Below are 21865 nucleotides of genomic sequence, written 5' to 3'. Positions count from 1 at the left end.
ACCCTGGGGAAGAGAGCCGTTGCTCCCGAAAATGCGTTTGGTGCAATTTTACCCGTGTCCTTTTGCCCCATTCTAACCAACAGTGACATCACTGCCAGCTCTGGACTAATGCGTGTTGAAGACACCGGCCAGGGCTTCCACTCCAAATTGTTCTTTTCACCTGATTGTAAAAACTATACATCAGACTACCAAAAAGGGATTTACAAACGGATACCTACCTTATTGGGTGCATCCAGCAGCTTCATCCTTAGCATTTGGGCAGCAGATATATCAGGTGAGTCGTCCATTAACCTCTCCCTCTGTATCTCACCGATAATGTATAGATTTCAGTAGTCAGCTTAATTACCCAGTGCTCACTGCACATAGAGCTGATGCCAGCACAGTTCACCACGGAGAGGTCTAAGGTGGCATTCATGGTCAGCTTACTCTCTGGGAAAGCTCTGGCAAGGGCTACCCATCTCTGGGACAGGAACGACCCTGTCATTGCCACCAAATTGCGTAATTTCAGTCTGTTTTCGGGGAGCCAGCCTGGGCATCTTCTGCTGAGACCGCCCTGCTGAATTTACGGCAATGGGACTTATCACTAGGCGACTACGTGGTTCCGCACTCTTGCCTCCGAGCTCTCTTGGAATGAAGCCGCCCTGCCTGCCACTTTTAAGAAAGGACTGGCTAGTCATATTAAAGATGCTCTGTCTGAATGGACCTGCTGTCTTCACTGAACAACCTCATCACTCTGGCCACTTGGATTGACATCTGGTTCTCGGAGCATCTGGTAGAGCAGTGCCTGAACAAGCTCAGATCAGGACCCATTGTCTGCCCTGCTTGGCTCCGGTCTTCCAAAGACCACCACTGCTGCCCTCCCTGCCATCTGCTGCAGAGGAGGCCATGCAGGTGGATAAAGCTTGTCTGACACCCCAAGAGCACTCTCGATGACGACAGGAGAATCTGTGTCTCTATTGTGCCAGTCCGGAGCGCTTTCTCAAGACTTGTTTACGCTGTCTACGACAGCAAAAGGAGGCATTGTTTTCCATTTAACACCTTGGAAAATATATTTGCATTCTTCCCAGAATTCCCTAGTGGAGCATCTATGGCTATAAGTCTCCACACGACTTTAAGGTGGCCTCAATTGGCAATTTCTCCTTAAGGAGAACATTTACTGTCTGACCAAGGTTCAGTCTGGAGTTTACCTCCTTATCGAAGCCAATCAGATTAGTCTAACAGGACAGATCCCTCATAAACCCATTCTCATGCTGGGTTTTAAGGTTATTTACAGTGAGATACTGCAGGATAGCATCTCTAACAAACCCCTCAAATATTTTCCCCACAACAGAAGTTACACAGGTCTGTAGTTTCCAGGATCACTTTTTGATCCTTCTTTGTATATTGCCACTACATTTGCTATGCGCCAGTCCTATGGAACAGAACCAGTCCTTAATGAATCTTTAAATATGAAAGATAACGATCTCTTTATCATGGTAGTTCTTGCAGTATCCGGGGGGCATTGGGCATTGGGGCATTGCAGAAGGAGAGACTGTTGTTATATGTGCTTTGCAGATGTCTTCTCTGAGAAGCAAGCAGAGATTCTGCCACCACACCGCCCTTATGACTGTCCCATAGACCTGCTGCCGCCTAAATCTCCTCCACAAGGCCGGGTATGTATGCCCATTATCTGTGCCTGAGACCACGGCTATGTCAGCCTTCATCAAGGAGAATTTGCACAAGGGATTCATCTGCAAGTCGTCTTCTCCTGCTGGTGCTGGATTCTTCTTTGTGGCCAAGAAGGATGGTTCCATCCGTGCATCGATTTCCATGGCCTCAATGAAGTCACAGTGAAAAACCGCTACCCATTGTCTCTTATCACTGAACTTTTTCATCGTGTACGGGGTGCTAAGGTTTTCACCAAGCTGGATCTGCAAGGAGCATATAACCTCCTACAGTCTCATCTGATCCATGTCCGGCAAGTTGTCACGCGCCTAAGGGCCAATCACTTATATGCCAAGCTCGAGAAATGCCAATTTCATTAGAGTGTTCCTGGGATACATCATTTCCGACAAAGGACTACAGATGGACTGCCGTACTTCAGTGGCCTTGCCCCGGGGAATACGTGCCATACAGAGATTTCTGGGCGTCGACAATTATTACCGGCAATTTATTCCACATTTCTCCACATTTGTATCTCCCATTGTGGCGCTGACCAAGAAGAATGCCAATCCGAGACTCCGGCCACTGGAAGCTGAAGAAGCCTTCGCTAAGCTAAAGTGAGTCTTTGCCTCTGTGCTTGTTCTCGCAAGGCCTGATATGGAGAAGCCTTTTCAATTGGTGGTTGACGCCTCATCCGTTGGTGATGGGGCCGTTCTCACCTAGAAAGGGCCCAAAGGTCGAACCCTCACCTATGGCTTCTTCTCAAGGATCTTCACAGCTGCCGAAAAGAATTATTCCATTGGTGTTCGGGAACTTCTTGCCATAAAGCTTGCTTTGGAGGAATGACGCAATCTTCTGGAAGGAGCTCATCATCCGGTCTGTATCTGAATCGCCTGTATCTCCAGACTGCTCAGCGTCTCAATCCTCGTCATGCTCGCTGGTCTCTCTTCTTCTCGCAATTCAACTTCCATCCAGCCATCAAGGCTGATGCCCTCTCTTGTGCCTCTGATGTTATTGGGAAACGTAATATCGTTCCACCGGAACGCCTGGTTGCTGCGGCTACTGTGGACCTATGGCAGCTCCCTCCTGGCAAGATCTATGTCTGACATGCTCTTCGGAAGACGATACTAACTTGGGGACATTGCTCTCGTGTGGTTGAGAATGCTGGGGTGCAGAGATCTGTAGCCCTCAAATCTCGTTACTACTAGTGGCCAGATCTGTTCAAGGACGCTCGTGATTTTGTGGGTTCCTGTGCCTGTAACAAGTCTTCACGCCTCACGTCTGCTGCTCCCGTTGCCGATACCCAGTTGCCCGTGGAGTCACCTAGCCATGGACTTTGTTATGGATCTGCCATCTTCTTCTGGTAATGCAGTCATCTTGGTGGTAACAGATCACTTCTCTAAGATGTCCCACTTTGTTCCTCTGCTAGGTCTGCCATCATCTGCACATTATCTCGGACTGTGGGGTTCAGTTTGTTTCCCGTTTCTGGTGCTCTCTGTGTGGTCAACTGCAGGTTAAACTGGACATCTATGTACCATCCACAGTCTGTCATTTTGTTTCTGCCCAACAGTACTACTGGTCCACCCTGCTGCCATGGGCAGAGTTTTCTTACTACTATCTGGATTCTGAATCTGTAAGTTCCACTCCATTTTTTGTTGTCTTTGGGCGACATCCACGCCCACCTCTTCCTCTGTCTGAGCCTTCTGATGTTCCTGCCGTGGAGGATTTGGTTCAAGATCTCAACTCCATCTGGGAGCAAACACGGCAGTCGCTACTTCGGGCCTCCACCCGCACCAAGACCCAGGCCGACAAGAAATGCAGGCCTCCTCCGGTCTTCTGTCCAGGAGATATGGTGCGGCTGTCTTCAAGATACGTCCGGCTGAAGGTTCCCAGCTACAAGCTTGGTCCTCGCTATCTGGGTCCATTTGAGGTTCTAAAGCGCATCAATCCCGTGGCCTATAAGCTACGCCTTGCTCCCACCATGCGCATCCCGAATTCCTCCCACGTCTCCCTTCTGAAGCCAGACATCCTAAACTGCTTCTCTCTGCAAGTACCACCTCCAGCTCCTGAAGCGCATTCCACCGATGTCTAGGAGGTGAAAGAGGTCCTGAGTATGAAGTCAGTCAGAGGTAAGCGGTTCTTTCTTGTTGACTGCAAGGAGTTCGGGCCAGAGGAGAGGTCTTGGGAGCCCAAGGACAACATCCTGGATCTTGCTCTTCTGCAAAGGTTCCTCCAGTCCAAAAAGAGGAGGAGGCTTAAAGGAGGGTACTGGCAAGAGTGCCCCTGAGACCCATATCCTGGGTCTCAGACGCACCCGTGTACCCCAACTTCTGAACTCACCTGTCCCGGCTCCAGCAGCGATCCCCGTAATGTCCTAGGCCGCTAATTGGCGCTGACCAGCTGCATGCCCTAATGATTCCAGCCCCTTCCCATGTTCCCTGCCAGATCTTTGTGCTTCCATACCTGTGAAAAATCTGTATTCCAAGCACTGCGATTATCCTGATTTCCCATTGTGACCTCGATCCTGTTCCTGAATCCGATTCCGTGCTGCTTCTCCCGACCTACTGCTACGTCCCCGACTCTGATCCTGTGCTGCCTGTCTCGACCTCCTGTCTGTCCTCGAACAAAAGTTTGCCTTAAGTTTCTGTACTACGCCTTGGCAGTACCTGGCCGCAACAAGTCCAACCTGTTTTGCGGCGGGCTCTGGTGAAAACCAGGTACCACTTAGACTCCGGTCCCAGGTGTCGGCTTACGTCATCGTCCGCTATGGTACAGAGGAACCAGAGGTACCTCTGATCCTGACAGCGACATTCAATAGATTGGCCCTTTCCGCATCTCCCTCCACCATGACCACCAGGTTGTTCCTCTTCTCCCTCTACCATGATCCCCTGGTTATTCCTCACCCCCCGCCACTATGACCCCCAAGTTATTCCTTTTCTCCCTCTATCATGACCACCTGGTTATTTCTCAGAGGGGGCACACTCTGCATTTTTTAGTTTCTTGTCGTTTCTAATTTGAAAAATAATTTGGGACCTTCGTGTTTTAGCAACTTAAACACCAGAATGATAATTCCCTTCTACTTGTGTTCATTCAGATGATCCTTTTACACGCATCCCCAATTTAGAGCCTAATACTGGTTATATGAAGAACAATCTTTAAACATCAGCAAAGCTTCTCTATCAGCAAGACACAGGCAGATGAGCTGCTGACAATGACCGAAGATCCGTAATATGTAAAAGTCACCCAAGAAGACAATTTTTATCATATTGACACAATATTTACATATTTCATTACATTACATTACAGGGAACAGGTCTTTATAGAAATATCGTTATTGACGACTGACTCAAGCGCCTGGCCACATCTCTAAGCTTTTAACTAATATATATATATATATATATTTATTTATATATACAGAAGTCATCCAAGGGAAGAAAATCAGGCAATAGAGATCTAAACTGGTCACATTTCTTACTCTATAAACACTAACATGGCTTCTCCCTTGTGTTGAACAAGGCTTGATTTCGCACCAAAACATTTTTTAGATTCGGTACATGAAAATGGCTTCTCCTCTGTGTGGGTTCTCTGGTGCTTAACAAGAGATGATTTCAAACAAAAAGATTTCCCACATTCAGTACATAAAAATGGCTTCTCCTCTGTGTGAGTTATTTGATGTTTAAGAAGAGATGCCTTAAAACGAAAAGATTTCCAACATTCGGTACATGAAAATGGCTTCTCCCCTGTGTGAATTCTCTGATGTTTAAGGAAATCAGATTTCCAACTAAAACACTTTCCACAATCAGTACATGAAAATGGCTTCTCCCCTGTGTGAGTTATCTGATGCTTAACAAGAGATGACTTCAAACTAAAATATTTCCCACATTCAGTACATGAATATGGCTTCTCACCCGTGTGAATTCTCTGATGTTTAACATAATCCGATTGTCTGCTAAAACATTTCCCACATTCAGTGCATGAAAATGGCTTCTCCCCTGTGTGAGTTCTCTGATGTTTAACAAGAGATGACTTCAAACTGAAAGATTTCTCACACTCAGTACATGAAAATGGCTTCTCCCCTGTGTGAGTTCTCTGATGTTTAACAAAATCTGATTTCCTACTAAAACATTTTCCACATTCAGGACATGAAAATGGCTTCTCCCCTGTGTGAATTCTCTGATGTTTATCAAAATCTGATTTCCTACTAAAACATTTCCCACATTTAGGACATGAATAAGGCTTCTCTCCTGTGTGAATTCTCTGATGTATGTAAAGAGCTGATTTCTGAGTAAAACATTTCCCACATTCCGTACATGAAAATGGCCTCTCTCCTGTGTGAATTCTCTGATGTTCAAGGAGAGAGGATTTTTTACTGCAACACTTTCCACATTCAGGACAAGAAAATGGCTTATTCCCTGAATGAGTTCTCTGATGTTCGACAAATGCTTGTTTCCAGCTAAAACATTTCCCACACTCTGGACATGAAAACGGCTTCTCTCCTGTGTGAATTCTCAGATGTCTAACAAGATTTGATTTTCGGAAAAAAATCTTCTCACATTTTGGACATGAAAACTGCCTTTTATCTGCACGATTTCCATTGTCTGTGGAAAGATGAGATTGTGAAATCGAAAATTGAGAGTTTTCTTGTTCTCAGTTACAAACAAAAGTAAAGCGACGTGCAACCATCTATAGATAGAAAACTACCAACATCATGTAAAGTAATTGCTAATATAAGACATTGCCAAATCATTTTTCACAATGCAAAAACCAAGTTCTAATTATAAATAATCACATTTTTAGAAATTAGTAGTTACTTACAGGTAATGATCTTTTCTCGAACCACGACGGCACCCCCAGAGAGAGGGATCTGTCCTCCTCCTCATCCGCCTCAATGATTTCAGAGACTTGGAAGAGCCTTTAGGTTAGTTTATCAATATATATATATACAGGCTTTTTTTTTTGCAGTGACACCGACACCAAGGTGGGAATATTCCAGGTGCCATCGTGGTTTCGAGGAAACATCATTACCGATAAGTAACTACTGTTTTCCCCTTCACCACGACGGCACCACCAGAGAGATTTTCAGAGAGAAAAAGTTAGGTAGGGATAATAGAGGAGAGAATCCTCCTCCCGAAAGACAATTCTAAAGAAACTTTCAATCCATAGTGATTTTAGAAAGTGTGCGGGAAAGACCAGGAAGCGACCCGACAGATTTGTTGTATGAAGGCATTCATTAATTCTGCCCAGGATGTTTTTAGTGCTTTGGTTGAATGGGCAAAAGAATTTTTCAGGAGCAGGTTCCTCGGCTATTTCATAAGCCATCTGTATAGAAATTTTGATCCATGTGGCAATAGTAGAAAATGAAGTTTGGAGGCTTCTAGCTACTGGATAATCTTATGTCCAACATCAAAATGTCTAAATGATTGGGATCGGAGTCTGTGGACCCCCTGGACCACCGCGGGAGATGGTTTAGCCAACACCTGGGACCGGAGTCTAAGTGCCACCTGATCTTCACCAGAGCCTGCCGCAAAGCGGGATGGTTTTGCTGCGGCGGGGTACCACTAGGTTGTTCCACAGGTGTGACTAGCCTGCGGTGGCAGCCGAGGTAGCAATGCCGGCGACAGCGGGAGAACAGTGCAGGTGGAAACACTAGGACTCACGTCAGGAACATAGGAGCTGGCACACGGTACAGGAACGCAGGAACGGACTAGCACACGGAACAGGAACGGACTGGCACACGGAACAGGAACGCAGGAACGGACTGGCACACGGAACAGGAACATAGGAGCAGTTTCACGGGAGCACAGGATACGCTGGAGACACAGGAAGGCTTTCTCTTCACAGGAATGGCTTGAAGATCCAGCGGGGAATGATGGGAGCCGCCGGATTAAATGCAGACCCGGAAGTGGCCAGCGCCAATCACCAGTGTGCTGGCCCTTTAAATCTTGAAGTACCACCATGCGCGTGCCTTAGGGGCTTAGTCCGGACAGGAGCGGGAACGTGGAGAGGTAAGTCTGTGGGAGCACCGCGAAGAGGGGCACGGTGCACCTGCAATCCGCGACATGGATCGCGGGGTTGCCTGTGACAATAATTTTTCGTTCTCTGTTTTGGGATTTGCACAAAAGAAGGGGAGCATTACATCTTGAGACCTATGGAAATCTGAGACCACTTTAAAAAAAAATGTGGGGTCTGGTTTATGATTCTACGCTGAAAGAGCAAGAAATATGGAGGCCAAAAGGAAAATTCCCTTAAATTTCCCTACTATTTTAGCTGATATGATAGCTGTCAAGAAGACTTTTTAAAGTAAGAAGTTTGATGTAAATATCTCCTAAAGGTTCAAAGGGTGGTCCTGATAATACTTTTAAAACAAATCCCAGGGAGGACATCTAGAACTAATAGAGGGCAGAGTCTTCCTGTTGCTTTCATAACAGACTAAGTCCCGGTAAAAAAAAATGCTGCCAACACTGAAATATGAACCTTTATCCAGACCTCTTTGAAGAAACTCTAGAAAGACTTTTAGATCTCGATTGGACATGTGAAGGAAAGGAAAGATATCCAGACACGTAAATAGACACCTAAGTGATAGGTGATAGGCTACTCCGTAGGGTGGAAATAACCTTAATAGAAAGTCCCTTATGTTTGAGAAATTACCTCTCAATAGCCAAGCTGTGAGATGAACATTCCTCACCTCTGGATGACAAATAGGACCTTGGGATAGTAAGTTCTTTACCTCTGGGAATACCCAAGGCTCTGCTAGGTCTCTGAGGGTTGAAAACCAGGCACGACGTTGCCAAAAGGGACCAATGAGAAAGACCTTTGCCTTGTCCTGTCATATCTTCCTTTGGGTTCTGCGAATAAGAATCATGGGAGGAAAAGCATACACAAGGTCATGACCTCAAAACTAAGAGGCGACATCTATCGCTAGAGGTTGATTGTTAAGATTCAGAGACTGTGATTTTTACTGCTGGCAAAGAGGTCTATGAATGGGGTCCCCCAAAGCTTGGTAATGATGTTGAATACTGTTTTGCTGAGAGCCCACTCCCCGATGTAAGGTAGGACAACTTAGGAAGCCTGCCGGTCTGTTTTCTGTGTAATACTGTTAGTGATGTAAGGTATATTAGTGCTAGGTGAAAGATTTGGGAAGCAACGTGCATGAGACGTGGACATCTTGTGCCACTTTACTTGTTTATGTAAGATATGGCTGTGGTGTTGTCTGATCTGCTGCAACTTCTTTTTTTTCCTAAAAGCAGGAGTGCTGACTGAAGTCTTTTTAGAATGGCTAGTAATTCTTTGTAGTTTGAAGAGAGATTCTTTGTAGTTTGAAAGACCTGAAACATATGGTCTAAAAAATAAGCCCCTCCAACCACTGGGACTGCCTTCTGTGGTGATAATGTTGACGAAAGGTAGACCCGATTCTAGATTGTTTTGTCACTAATCAGAATTCAGGGATCTTAGTATTTTGTCTGGAACCTGAAGAGCACTGTCTAGAGAGTTTGAGTGTCTGTCCCAGGCCTGAAGTAAAAAGTTTTGAAGCTTTCGTGTATGGAACTGGGCCCAAGGAACAGCTGGTATAGTATCTGTCAGATGCCAAGAAGAGACATGTCTACTCTATTGGAGACATAAGGGGATTTCTTTATTTCTATGATGCTGGATCTTATCTTCTCTAGCTTTCCCTGAGGAAGGATTCTAGATATAAGGAATCCAGACAAATACCTAATTTTTTTCCTCTTGGTTGGTATCATAGAGGATTTTTCTTGATTTATAAGCCAATCTAGGAAAAAGAAGGTTTATTGTAGATTTTTGTGTTTTCATTTTGACCCTTGGGACATGAAGATACGTGTTTAGGGTTTTTAGAATTGTGATGGTTCTTAAATAATCATTAGTTTTTCTTAGCCAAAATAGGGTTGAGTAAAACCAATGACATTCTTCGTGTACAGGAACTTGGCATAATACCAAGTGAGAGATGAAATTTCTAGTAGCAAGTGTAGGCGGTTGTCTCCTGGAGGAATTTTCGTTATCCGGAATCTTGATGGCAGAGGAGAGATAGAGTCCAGCATTATGCCCTTTGAAATTGAGATGAGAATCCAACTGCTGCTTGAAATCTGTTCCCAGGTGTGCAGAGATAGTATCCCCCCCCCCCCCCACCTACGGCCTGGCGCTATTGTGACCCAGAGCCAAGATTTCTAGATGGATCAGAGCATTGGTTAAACAGAAAACCTGTGTTCATTTGTGAAGGCCTAGAGGACCGGGTTCTAGGATCTTTGATCCTCTTCTGGAACCATGTTCTTCAAAAGGACCGGAAGGGTTTGAATTTCTTAGATGTTGGAGGGAATGCTTTCCTTTTATCTCTGGCCTTCTCTAATAGGTCATCTTAAACAGGGAATACTGCACAGTTTATTTCTTGAGACAACATCTCCTGGCCAGTTCTTTAACAATGAGGCCCTATGTGCAGAGTTAGATAAGGTCACAGATCTGGACGATAGTCGCAAGGCATCTAATGGAGAATCAGCCAGGAATGCATCACCCTTCTGTATATTGAAGATGCCAGAACTTCTCTACTTCTCATTAATGAATGAAGATCCCTTAATCAACTGTAATAGTTAGCAAAACCACAAACCTCTGGATTTCCTTTAATACAGTGGGTTACGCCCAATTCTAGATAACTTGCGTCTTTCTGGAATCCATCTTAAGGCACATGTAACCCAGGAAAGGAATAGAAAGTTGCTAGAGAATACATTTTTCCAATTTGCAGAAAAGCTGGTCGTCCTGTAGCTGTGTCAGAACCTGGCGAACATAACTGCGATGATGTGCCAGAGAGCGAAAGAAAATTTTAAAAAATGTCATCTAGATAAACAACCACAAATGTGTATTGCAGGAGCATTACTGTCCACAGGTTTAATGCGAATGAGCTTGTAGACACGTCTCAATGAGCCAGATTTACGAAGCGCGGCTTCACAAATTCTTTCATAATGCTTCGAAATCAGGGGTAATAGATATTTAATTTTGAGTATTATTTCAGCCTACAATATCTATACAAGGGCAGAGACGTTCATCCTTTTTCCCAAAGAAGAACCCTGCATCTGCTGGTGAGGAAGATGGTAAAAAAAACGGTCTTTAATGTACTCCAACATAGCCTGTGTTCTGGTAATAACAGGGGAGGGGTCCTTCCGTGTGGAGGAGTTTTGCCTGGAAGCATGTTGATAGCACAATCCTGTTATGGGGTGGAAGCTTCTCTGCCTGTGACTTGCCGAATACGTCAGCAAATAAACAATAGGGATGTGGAACATATTCTCTAGTATTGCAAAGGCAAAGAGTAACTCATTTTGTTGCAGAACGAGGAAGAAAAACCAGAGAAATTTCCCATCTGGCTCAGAGTGAACTAGAGATGAAGTTATCAGATGCTTCAGAATCTAACAAAGCAGAGGTAGATAAGGTGCCTCTAGGAAGCATATCTCCGGTCTGAAATGTTCTATAATATTCCTCTGAGCCTGATAGTAACACAGCGGGGACATTTACTAATCGTTGCGCGCTGCACTTTTGTCGACCGTGCGCGTTCTTCATGGCTAAAACGGTTTGCACAGGTATTTAAGAAGTGTCCTAAATACTGTGATTGCATCGCACACGACCCTTTTGTGGCGCAGCAGCGCTGCCTCCATGCGGCGCAGATTGAGAGGGCGTGCCATCGGACGGTCCGACTGATTCAAATTATACTGCACTCCATATGTTAAAGGTGCACCACAAAAAGGATGGTGAACTCTGCCGGACCAGTGCGGGAAAGGTCCAAATGAATGATTTCTGGCGGACAAGTGAATCGCCCCACCAAGCATTATACAGTGAAACAGCACTTTAACTGAACTTGAGTGACTTTGTAAGTAAATGTGGCCAAATATATGGATACTGATTGACTGGACATGGAAACCAGAGATAGATCAGCTAGTGTCTGTGAGGATCGGAGGTAGTGGATCCCATGTACCACCGCAGACAATGACGTACACCGACACCTGGAACTGGAGTCTAAGTGGTACCCGGTTTTCACCAGAGCCCGACGCATAGCAGGTTGGACTTGTCGCGGCGTGGTATCACCAGGTCGCTCCACAGGCGCGACTTTGTCCGTGGTGGTAGCCAAGGTGAAGTACAGAATCGTAACGTAAACTCGTGGTCAGGGAGAGGAGGTCAGGGAAAAGAGTCAATAATGGAACTGGGGTCACAACAAGAATTCGAAACAATAGCAAATTGCATGAAATAGGCACAAAGATCCGGCGAGGCATGAGAGTGAGGCAGGTTTATATAGAATTTGGGGAAATGGCCAAGACAAATTAACGGTGCGCTGGCCCTTTAAATTTTCTGAAGCCGGTGGGAGGACGGGGAACAGGAAAGATGCGTGGGCGCACAAAGAGGAGCACGGGTGAGCCAGCAACCCGATATATGGCTTGTGGGAGCACCCACGACAGTGTCTATGTCATCTCCATCTCCTCCCCTGGATGTGACCTCTCCCTGCAATGTATAAGGGAAGAATAACCCACAAGATACACGAAAGGCTCTTACCCTCCTCTGTCACTGATGAGGGGATTTCCTCTCCGCTCCTCCCTCCACCACAACTTTCCTGGAAAGATCCAACATGAAGGACATGAGAAAACAAGGAAATGTCTCCAGAGATTCTCTTATATCCAAGTGATGGATAGAGACCGTCAAGTAATCTGCTATAGGACACTGATTCATTATTCATACAAATATCTTACACATCTACATGTTATCATGGATACCAGTTTAAAAATTATTTATGTAAGTTCTTTTTACCAAAAGTTTTTTTTAATTTATTACGCTAGCAGCATATGACCGACTACAGAAAACGGGATCATCATCCTATAGATTGACGCTGTTCCAATAAAAGACTAGTAGACAATCTAATGTCAATCTATAGTAGATCTACAAAAATCTCAGCTCCATCTACCTGATAATCCAGTGGGATGTTCTCCTCTGGCTCCACTTTAACAATATGGAAATAGAGAGGACTGGGACATCTCTCTGGTTCCTGTGTAATATCTCGGGAATCTCCAGGACTGGGACATCTCTCTGGTTCCTGTGTAATATCCCGGGAATCTCCAGGACTGGGACATCTCTCTGGTTCCTGTGTAATATCTCGGGAATCTCCAGGACTGGGACATCTCTCTGGTTCCTGTGTAATATCCCGGGAATCTCCAGGACTGGGACATCTCTCCGGTTCCTGTGTAATATCTCGGGAATCTCCAGGACTGGGACATCTCTCTGGTTCCTGTGTAATATCCCGGGAATCTCCAGGACGGGGACATCTCTCTGGTGGATTTCTCTGACTGGATCCATCTATAGGAAATATACACAGTGACTGATACATTGTCTATATGTGATGATGAGATGATGGAGGAGGTGACCTCACACCTGCTCTGTCCTCTATAATCAGGAAGGTCTCCTCTTACCTGGTGATGTGAGGGGCTGGTGGTCCTCCATCATGATGTCCTTGTACTGGTCCTTGTGTTCTTCTATATACTCCCACTCCTCCATGGAGAAATAGACAGTGACGTCCTGACACCTTATAGGAACCTGACACCCACAATGACACAGTCATCACCCAGACCCCTCCCTTGTGTTATTGTACAATGTCCCAGCATTCCCGGCAGCGCTCACCTCTCCGCTCAGCAGCTCAGTGATCCTGGAGGTAAGTTCTAGGATCTTCTGCTCATGTATCAGTGAATGAGGTGGAGGCTCGGTGATGGGGCTCTGGGTCCATCCTCCTGACACACGGGGGGTCACACACTCACCAGACGACTTCTTCACTACTGTGTAATCCTGTGTATGGGGAGACACTGATCACTACATAGATCCTAAGAATCCTTCACCTCTCCAGTCATTTCCCGCTGTTATTCCTAGAGATAAGAGCCGTGTCCTGGGAGACTCTCACCTCTCCGGTTATCAAGGAGATCATCTCCAGGGTGAGCTCCAGGATCCTGCCCGCCATCTGCTCTCTGTCCTTGTCTATCCTGTATCAAGAGCAAGTGAAGGAAAAGGAGAAGCAGGGGGATAATAATAATAATCCTTATATGGCGCCATCAAATTCCAGAGCTTTACAAATCATATGGGACATATACAAATATAATATTACATTACAGAGTACAAACAGTCTTATGAAACAATAGGAGTGAGGGCCCTGATCACAAGGATGGATGAAGGGGGTGACACAAGAGATATAAGAGCTTGTATAATGGTCCAGACATTATTTATAAGGGAACAGTATAAAATTTAATAAATAAAAATTCTGCTGCTTGAAGGATGCATCAGTCATCATCTTACATACAAGGTGAAAGTGACTGCAGAGAAGCCTGGAGCTTGGTATATATAAGCAAGAGAACGAGGATATAGGATGAATTAGTAAAGAGAGAGTTGACATTTCATGCAGTTAGCAAATGTGATGGATCCGCCTAAAGAGATGGGTTTTAAGAGCACGTTTGAAACTTTGAAGGGTGGGTATTAGTCTGAGCACAAACTGGAGGCATCTGTGTAACATTTGGTCTGAAAGATGAGCCCGCCTGCTGCATTAAGAATAGAGGAGAGAATTTAGTGAGTGGAAGGCCGATTAGTAGGGAGTTACAGTAGTCGAGAGTGATCAGAGCAACAATTAGCATTTTAGAAGTTTCAATTGTCTGATGGGGGCAGTATAGAGGCAAAAGAGAAGAGGACCAAGGACTGGGCCCTGAGGAACCCGTTTGGCCAATGGAGTGAAGCATCCTGAGGAGGAGCTGGTGGTCCACAGTATCAGATAGATCCAGGAGAATGAGGAGAGAATAGTCACCTTTGGATTCAGCAGTGAGAAGATCATTGGAGACTTTAGGAAGATCAGTTTCAGTGGATTGCATAGAGCGGAAACCAGATTGTAGGGGGTCAAGGAGGGAGTTAGCTGAGAGATAGTGGGTAAGTCGAGAACAGACCAAACGTTCCTGGAGTTTGGAGGTGAAAGGGAGGTTAGAAACTGGTCGGTAGTTAGTACCGTAGCACATGATGCGTCCAGGGAAGGTTTCTTTAGTAGTGGAGTAACAATTGCATGCTTGAAAGAAGAGGGATAGACAACAGAAGAGAGAGGTTGAAGATTTTAGTGAGGTGAGAAGTGACTGCTGGGGATAGGGACTGTACCAGATGTGAGTGGATGGGGTCACTGATACAGGTAGTGGGGCGAGCAGAGGAGCCTGGACACTTTTTGCTTCGAAGATAAGGTACTAAAGGGAAGGGGATTACTGGGGTGAGTGGATTGAGCTATTATTTCCTGACAAATACAATCAATTTTATAAAACAGACCTGTTTAGTGAGGTGAAGGGCAGAGGTATAGGCTTTTAGCATTAACTTGAAGTGTAGAAAGTCTGCAGATGTGCACGATTTTCTCCACAGACGTTCCGATATGAGGGGAAGGTGCTGGGGGATAATATGAGGAGGAGGTGCTGGGGGATAACATGAGGATTAGGTGCTGGGGGATAATATGAGGGGGAGGTGCTGGGGCATAATATGAGGAGGAGGTGCTGGGGAATAACATGAGAAGGAGGTGCTGGAGGAATAATATGAAGAGGAGGTGCTGAGGGGATAATATGAGGGGGAGGTGCTGGGGGATAATATGAGAAGGAGGTGCAGGGGGATAATATGAGGAGGAGGTGCTGGAGTATAATGTGAGGGGGAGGTGCTTGGGGATAATATGAGGAGGAGGTGCCGGGGGATAATATGAGGAGGAGGTGCTGGGGGATAATATGAGGGGGAGGTGCTGGGGGAATAATATGAGGGGGAGGTGCTGGGGGATAATATGAGGAGGAGGTGCTGGGGGGATAATATGAGGGGGAGGTGCTGGGGGGATAATATGAGGAGGAGGTGCTGGGGGGATAATATGAGGAGGAGGTGCTGGGGGGATAATATGAGGAGGAGGTGCTGGGGGGATAATATGAGGAGGAGGTACTGGGGGGATAATATGAGGAGGAGGTGCTGGGGGATAATATGAGGGGGAGGTGCCGGGGGATAATATGAGGAGGAGGTGCTGGGGGATAATATGAGGGGGAGGTGCTGGGGGAATAATATGAGGGGGAGGTGCTGGGGGATAATATGAGGAGGAGGTGCTGGGGGGATAATATGAGGAGGAGGTGCTGGGGGATAATATGAGGAGGAGGTGCTGGGGGATAATATGAGGAGGAGGTGCTGGAGTATAATGTGAGGGGGAGGTGCTGGGGGATAATATGAGGAGGAGGTGCCGGGGGATAATATGAGGAGGAGGTGCTGGGGGATAATATGAGGGGGAGGTGCTGGGGGAATAATATGAGGGGGAGGTGCTGGGGGATAATATGAGGAGGAGGTGCTGGGGGGATAATATGAGGGGGAGGTGCTGGGGGGATAATATGAGGAGGAGGTGCTGGGGGGATAATATGAGGAGGAGGTGCTGGGGGGATAATATGAGGAGGAGGTGCTGGGGGGATAATATGAGGAGGAGGTACTGGGGGGATAATATGAGGAGGAGGTGCTGGGGGATAATATGAGGGGGAGGTGCCGGGGGATAATATGAGGAGGAGGTGCTGGGGGATAATATGAGGGGGAGGTGCTGGGGGAATAATATGAGGGGGAGGTGCTGGGGGATAATATGAGGAGGAGGTGCTGGGGGGATAATATGAGGAGGAGGTGCTGGGGGGATAATATGACAAGGAGGTGCTGGTGGACACTAATGGGGGAAGGTGTACTGTGTGTGGATACCATGAAACACAGTAGGTATGCCTATGGACATGCATTACACAAGAACATACATGACACATAACATGCATGTACATATAAGGATGTGATAAAATGATGGAATATGGAAGTAGAGAGGAACCAACTACCTGAGAGGAGGCTTCCGGGGGGGACACTTATTGCGGTGCACACCAGGATTATGGGGGGACACTTATTGCAGTGCACACCAGGCTTCCGGGGGGACAGTTATTGCGGTGCACACCAGGCTTCCGCCCCCATGCCTTATTACAGGGCAGTGATGACGCTGTAGTGTTATATGGATGAGTGGAGGGGAATACAGTCTCCTATGGAAGTTATGGGGGAACAACCAGACACAACAATATATTTCTATGTGACACTTACATGTGGTGCAGCCCCCGGAGATGTGACCCAGCAGCCCCGCCCCTCTGCGTGTGACGTCGTCGGAAGGGGAGGGCACTCTCCTCATGACAGAGAGGAAGAGACTACAGGGAGAGAGAGAGGAGAGGAGAGACTACAGGGAGAGAGAGAGGAGAGGAGAGACTACAGGGAGAGAGAGAGAGGAGAGACTACAGGGAGAGAGAGGAGAGACTACAAGGAGAGAGAGAGGAGAGACTACAGGGAGAGAGAGGAGAGAGACTACAGGGAGAGAGAGAGGAGAGAGACTACAGGGAGAGTGAGAGGAGAGAGACTACAGGGAGAGAGAGGGGAGAGAGACTACAGGGAGAGAGAGAGAGGAGAGACTACAGGGAGAGAGAGAAGAGAGACTACAGGGAGAGAGAGAGGAGGGAGACTACAGGGAGAGAGAGACTACAGGGAGAGAGGAGAGACTACAGGGAGAGAGAGAGAAGAGACTAAAGGGAGAGAGAGGAGAGACTACAAGGAGAGAGAGAGGAGAGACTACAGGGAGAGAGAGAGGAGAGACTACAGGGAGAGAGAGAGGAGAGAGACTACAGGGAGAGAGAGAGAGGAGAGACTACAGGGAGAGAGAGAGGAGAGACTACAGGGAGAGAGAGAGGAGAGAGATTGATGGAAAAGATTACAGGAACAGAAGAGAGAGACTACAGGGAGAGAGATTCTACCTGACCTGAATCAACCTTTTTTATGTAAAAGCTGACATGTCCGATGTTGGGGTAGGGGCTATTTTGACCCAAGGCCCTGTCTCCCTTATTAATTTGCAGCCTCAGGCGCCATCAAATTAGCATTTGAGGAATGGAGCTCTTATACCTCCATTGCTGCCCCTGTCTTCCTCATAGACTGTAAGCTATTGTGTCCCCCCTCATCCTCATAGACTGTAAGCTCTTGTGTCCCCTCATCCTCATAGACTGTAAGCTCTTGTGTCCCCCTCATCCTCATAGACTGTAAGCTCTTGTGTCCCCTCATCCTCATAGACTGTAAGCTCTTGTGTCACCCCTCATCCTCATAGACTGTAAGCTCTTGTGTCCCCCCCCCCTCATCCTCATAGACTGTAAGCTCTTGTGTCCCCCCCCCCCTCATCCCCATAGACTGTAAGCTATTGTGTCCCCCCTCATCCTCATAGACTGTAAGCTCTTGTGTCCCCTCATCCTCATAGACTGTAAGCTCTTGTGTCCCCCTCATCCTCATAGACTGTAAGCTCTTGTGTCCCCTCATCCTCATAGACTGTAAGCTCTTGTGTCCCCTCATCCTCATAGACTGTAAGCTCTTGTGTCCCCCTCATCCTCATAGACTGTAAGCTCTTGTGTCCCCTCATCCTCATAGACTGTAAGCTCTTGTGTCCCCCCCCCTCATCCTCATAGACTGTAAGCTCTTGTGTCCCCCCCCCCTCATCCCCATAGACTGTAAGCTCTTGTGTCACCCCCTCATCCTCATAGACTGTAAGCTCTTGTGTCCCCCTCATCCTCATAGACTGGAAGCTCTTGTGTCCTCCCTTTATCCTCATAGACTGTAAGCTCTTGTGTCACCCCCTCATCCTCATAGACTGTAAGCTCTTGTGTCATCCCCGCATCCTCATAGACTGTAAGCTCTTGTGTCACCCCCTCATCCTCATAGACTGTAAGCTCTTGTGTCACCCCCTCATCCTCATAGACTGTAAGCTCTTGTGTCACCCCCTCATCCTCATAGACTGTAAGCTCTTGTGATCAGGGCTCTCACTCCTATTGTTCCATATGACTGTTTACACTCTGTAATGTAATATTATATTTGTCTCCTATGATTTGTAATGTGCTATGGAACTTGATGGCGCTATAGAAATATTATTATTAACTCCTTAAGGACGAAGCCTTTTTTTGCTCATTTTTCTTACCCCACGTTCAAAAATCTATAACGTTCTAATTTTTTTATGTACAGAGCTGTGTGAGGCTTATTTTCTGTGTAACAAATTTTACTTCTTAGAGACATTATTTATCATTCCATGCCGTGTACTGGGAAGCTGAAAAATAATTCCAAATGCGGTGAAAATAAACGCATTTCTTGTGGCTAAATTATTCTTTTGGTCGGTACGATCACGGTGATACCAAATTTATATACCGTATATACTGGAGTATAAGCAGAGTTTTTTAGCACAAAAATGTGCTGAAAAACCCTAGCTTGGCTTATACTTGAAAAAGTGTCACCTTCCAACACCCCCCGGCAGGTCCTCTTATATACATTGATGTTCCGGTACACACTCTAGAATGTCAGTGTGCTGCCGACGTCACAGTGCCTGCGATGGATCGCACCGGGCACGGAGCCGATGCCGGAGCATCAATGTATAGAAGATGATCTGCCGGAGGGGCGTCAGAAGGTGCTTACACCTTTTGTTTTTTTCCTTACGGGCTTTATATTGGGAGCAGTGGCTGCAGGCTATATACTGGGCGGGGGGCAGGGATGCAGGCTATATACCACAGGGGCAGGCATGCTATATACTACAGGGGCTTGCAGGCTATATACTCGGGGGGGGGGGGGCAGACATGCTATATACTGCAGTGGGCAGGCCATATGCTACAGGGACTGGCAGGCTATATACTGGGGGGACTGTGACCAATGCATTTCCCACCCTAGGCTTATACTCGAGTCAATTGGTTTTTCAGTTTTTTTGTGTGTTAAAATTAGGGGTCTCGGCTTATACTCAGGTCAGCTTGTACTCGAGTATATACGGTAGGTTTCCTTTGCGTCCCTCATGAAGACCCCACCTGGAGGATGACCCCTTGACCTCGGGGACAGGAAGCAGAGAAGTTAAAATGCCCCACCCCGGCATCCATACTCCAGTGTCTTCCTGTCCCTATACAGGGTAGGGAGCAGAGATGAGTCTCTCCTCACTTCCTCCTCCGGGCGGGACAGTGGTGGGAGCGGTTACCAGGAGCGGGCTCGTTCCCTTACCCTGCTAGTCACGGACCTCACCTTGATGTGTTGTGCTTCCTCCCTGGCTTTGATGGGGACTGTGTCCAGCTCTACCCCTGACTCTGCGTAGCTCCAGGGTATTCAGAAGTCTGGAACACATGTCGTGATTCCGGTCAGGTGCTCTGGCTCTCTAGGCTACGACTTACGAATGTATTGAAAGTGACGTATCACTATTCTGTCTGAGGGTGGGTAAGTTTAAAAAAGTTGCAGGTAGTCACTCTGTCTCTGAGGTCTAAGATTCAGTCTCCGCTCCTACGATAAGGTACTGTGCACCGATGTCTTGTTTCTAAGCGATAAACTTAATGTACCTATACAAATGCATAGTAGTAAGCCTTTTTTAACCTATAAACTATAGGTTCCTATGGAATTATCTATCTATCCTAGCGAGATCCTTTCCATGGAGGCTACTGTATTAGAACCCCTATCCACTGCTCCTTTAAGTGTCCAATTGGTCTTAAAGGGGCATGGTCTCTATTTTCGAATGTTTATATATCCCCTATGTAATATACACTCTCTCCCTCTCTTTGGAGGGAGCCTAAAGAGAAATCTAAAATCAAAGAGCCTTCTAAGGAAGGGGAGAGAAAGAAATCTATCTCTCACAAATGCAACATGTGTAATCCAAAACTTAACAGTTTGGATAACCTGCTGAGTGAAGAAAGAAAAGGTTTCATGGAAGTCCAGACCTCCACAGCTACCTCTATAGCCTCCCTTAACCTTAAGAGCTTTGATATGTGCCTCGGAATTAGATCCCGACTCATGATGGAGCCTCATCATTTAAGGACTCTAGATATGGATCCTCCTACTTCTCTATCAGCCTCAAAAATGGAATCCAGAAACCTCTTCTCTTCAGAGGATTTGGATCAATTACTAAAAACTATAAGGGATACCTTAAATATTGAGTAAGTGGAGGAATACAAATCTGTTCAAGATGAGCTATTCGGCATTCTTAGAGCCCAGAAAAAGAGTGTTCCCTATTAATGACACACTATAGCAGCTCATTCAGAAAGAATGGAGAGATCCTGAAAAAAGAATTTCGGTGTCCAAAGAATTTAGAAATCGATTGTTATTTGATGAAGGGGAAACTAAGTTTTGGAGTTCATCACCACAAGGGGATGTCCAAGTCACTAAACTGACTAAGCTCACTGATCTTCCCTTTGAGGACTCTATCCAACTAAAAGACCCTATGGATAGAAAGGCAGATAGTTTACTCAAAAAGACCTGGGAATCCACCATGCTAAACTTAAAAGCTAACGTAGCCACTGCCTCGGTAGCTCGTACAATATACTTCTGGCTAGAGAATCATATTAGGAATGGGTGTTGTGATGTTAGATCAAAATTTAAGTTATGCAGTATTCCCTTTGAAAGTGAATTTGTCTTGGTCCAGAACTAGACTCCATCATAGGAAAGGTGCCAGATACAAAGAAGGGGTTCCTAGAGGTTAAAAATACCCCGTCCTGCTTCCCCTACAAACCATAGCCATGTGCTGGCATAGGGCCCGATTGAAGGTTTCTTGTCCCAACTGTTCCCCGCGGAATCCTCTATCGCTAAACCTATGGCTCTCGCACCTTCTCTACTTACTGGGATGGACGATGTGGGGTTCTGTGGGGGTTAAATTTCTTGACCAGATTATAACCTCCAATTCTGAACTACTCTCCCTTAGCCAGTTGGATGAAAAATTCTCCCTGTTGGCCATAGCCCATAGGGCCCAGTTTGGCTCTACTTCCCTGACTGTGGAATTCTCTAAGCTTGAATCCCTGCCAGGCACTCCAGACCTCCCTAAGCCTCTCACTCAGGTATACGTTCTGTTACAGCTTCAGGGATGAAGACCCTTTGATAGGACCCTCCTGCGCTGGAAGGAAGACAATTCCGATCTCTACGACGAAGATTGGAGGGAAGTCGAACTGTCTTTCTTCGACTCTGTGGTGGGCCCAAGGGATCTCCTGATTCAATACAAATTCTTACACCGCATTTATTACACTCCACCATATTGGAGTGATGCCAGGTGACTCCTCCTTCCGTTGCCAGGCTTATACTGGATCTTTTTGCGCCGCATATGGTTAGAGGTGGTGAACTTTCTTAATGAGCACTTTGGGTTCCCTCTTATTATGCCCCTACAGATTTGCCT

At 46.3% G+C, this 21865-nt stretch overlaps 1 protein-coding gene across 9 annotated transcripts in view; it reads right to left on the bottom strand.

Annotated features, from left to right (window-relative positions):
- LOC140119786 (uncharacterized) overlaps positions 1-21865 on the bottom strand; it is a 299698-nt gene that overhangs the window by 221113 nt on the left and 56720 nt on the right. For 5 of the 9 annotated variants that reach the window (XM_072139164.1, XM_072139161.1, XM_072139163.1 and 2 more), the window contains exon 5: positions 4839-6239. In XM_072139164.1, coding sequence (XP_071995265.1) covers positions 5113-6239 — 1127 coding nt within the window. In that variant the 3' untranslated portion in view covers positions 4839-5112. Of the gene's footprint in view, positions 1-4838; positions 6240-12183; positions 12242-12589; positions 12979-13091; positions 13653-16511; positions 16700-16764; positions 16848-21865 lie in introns of those variants that run through there. The other 4 variants (XM_072139160.1, XM_072139148.1, XM_072139149.1 and 1 more) reach the window with 4 other exon arrangements.

This window comes from Engystomops pustulosus, chromosome 2 (genome assembly GCF_040894005.1).
Source record: "Engystomops pustulosus chromosome 2, aEngPut4.maternal, whole genome shotgun sequence".
NCBI lineage: Eukaryota > Metazoa > Chordata > Amphibia > Anura > Leptodactylidae > Engystomops > Engystomops pustulosus.
The sequence above is the reverse complement of the archived record's forward strand: the minus strand, read 5'-3'. Positions and strand labels throughout refer to the sequence as shown.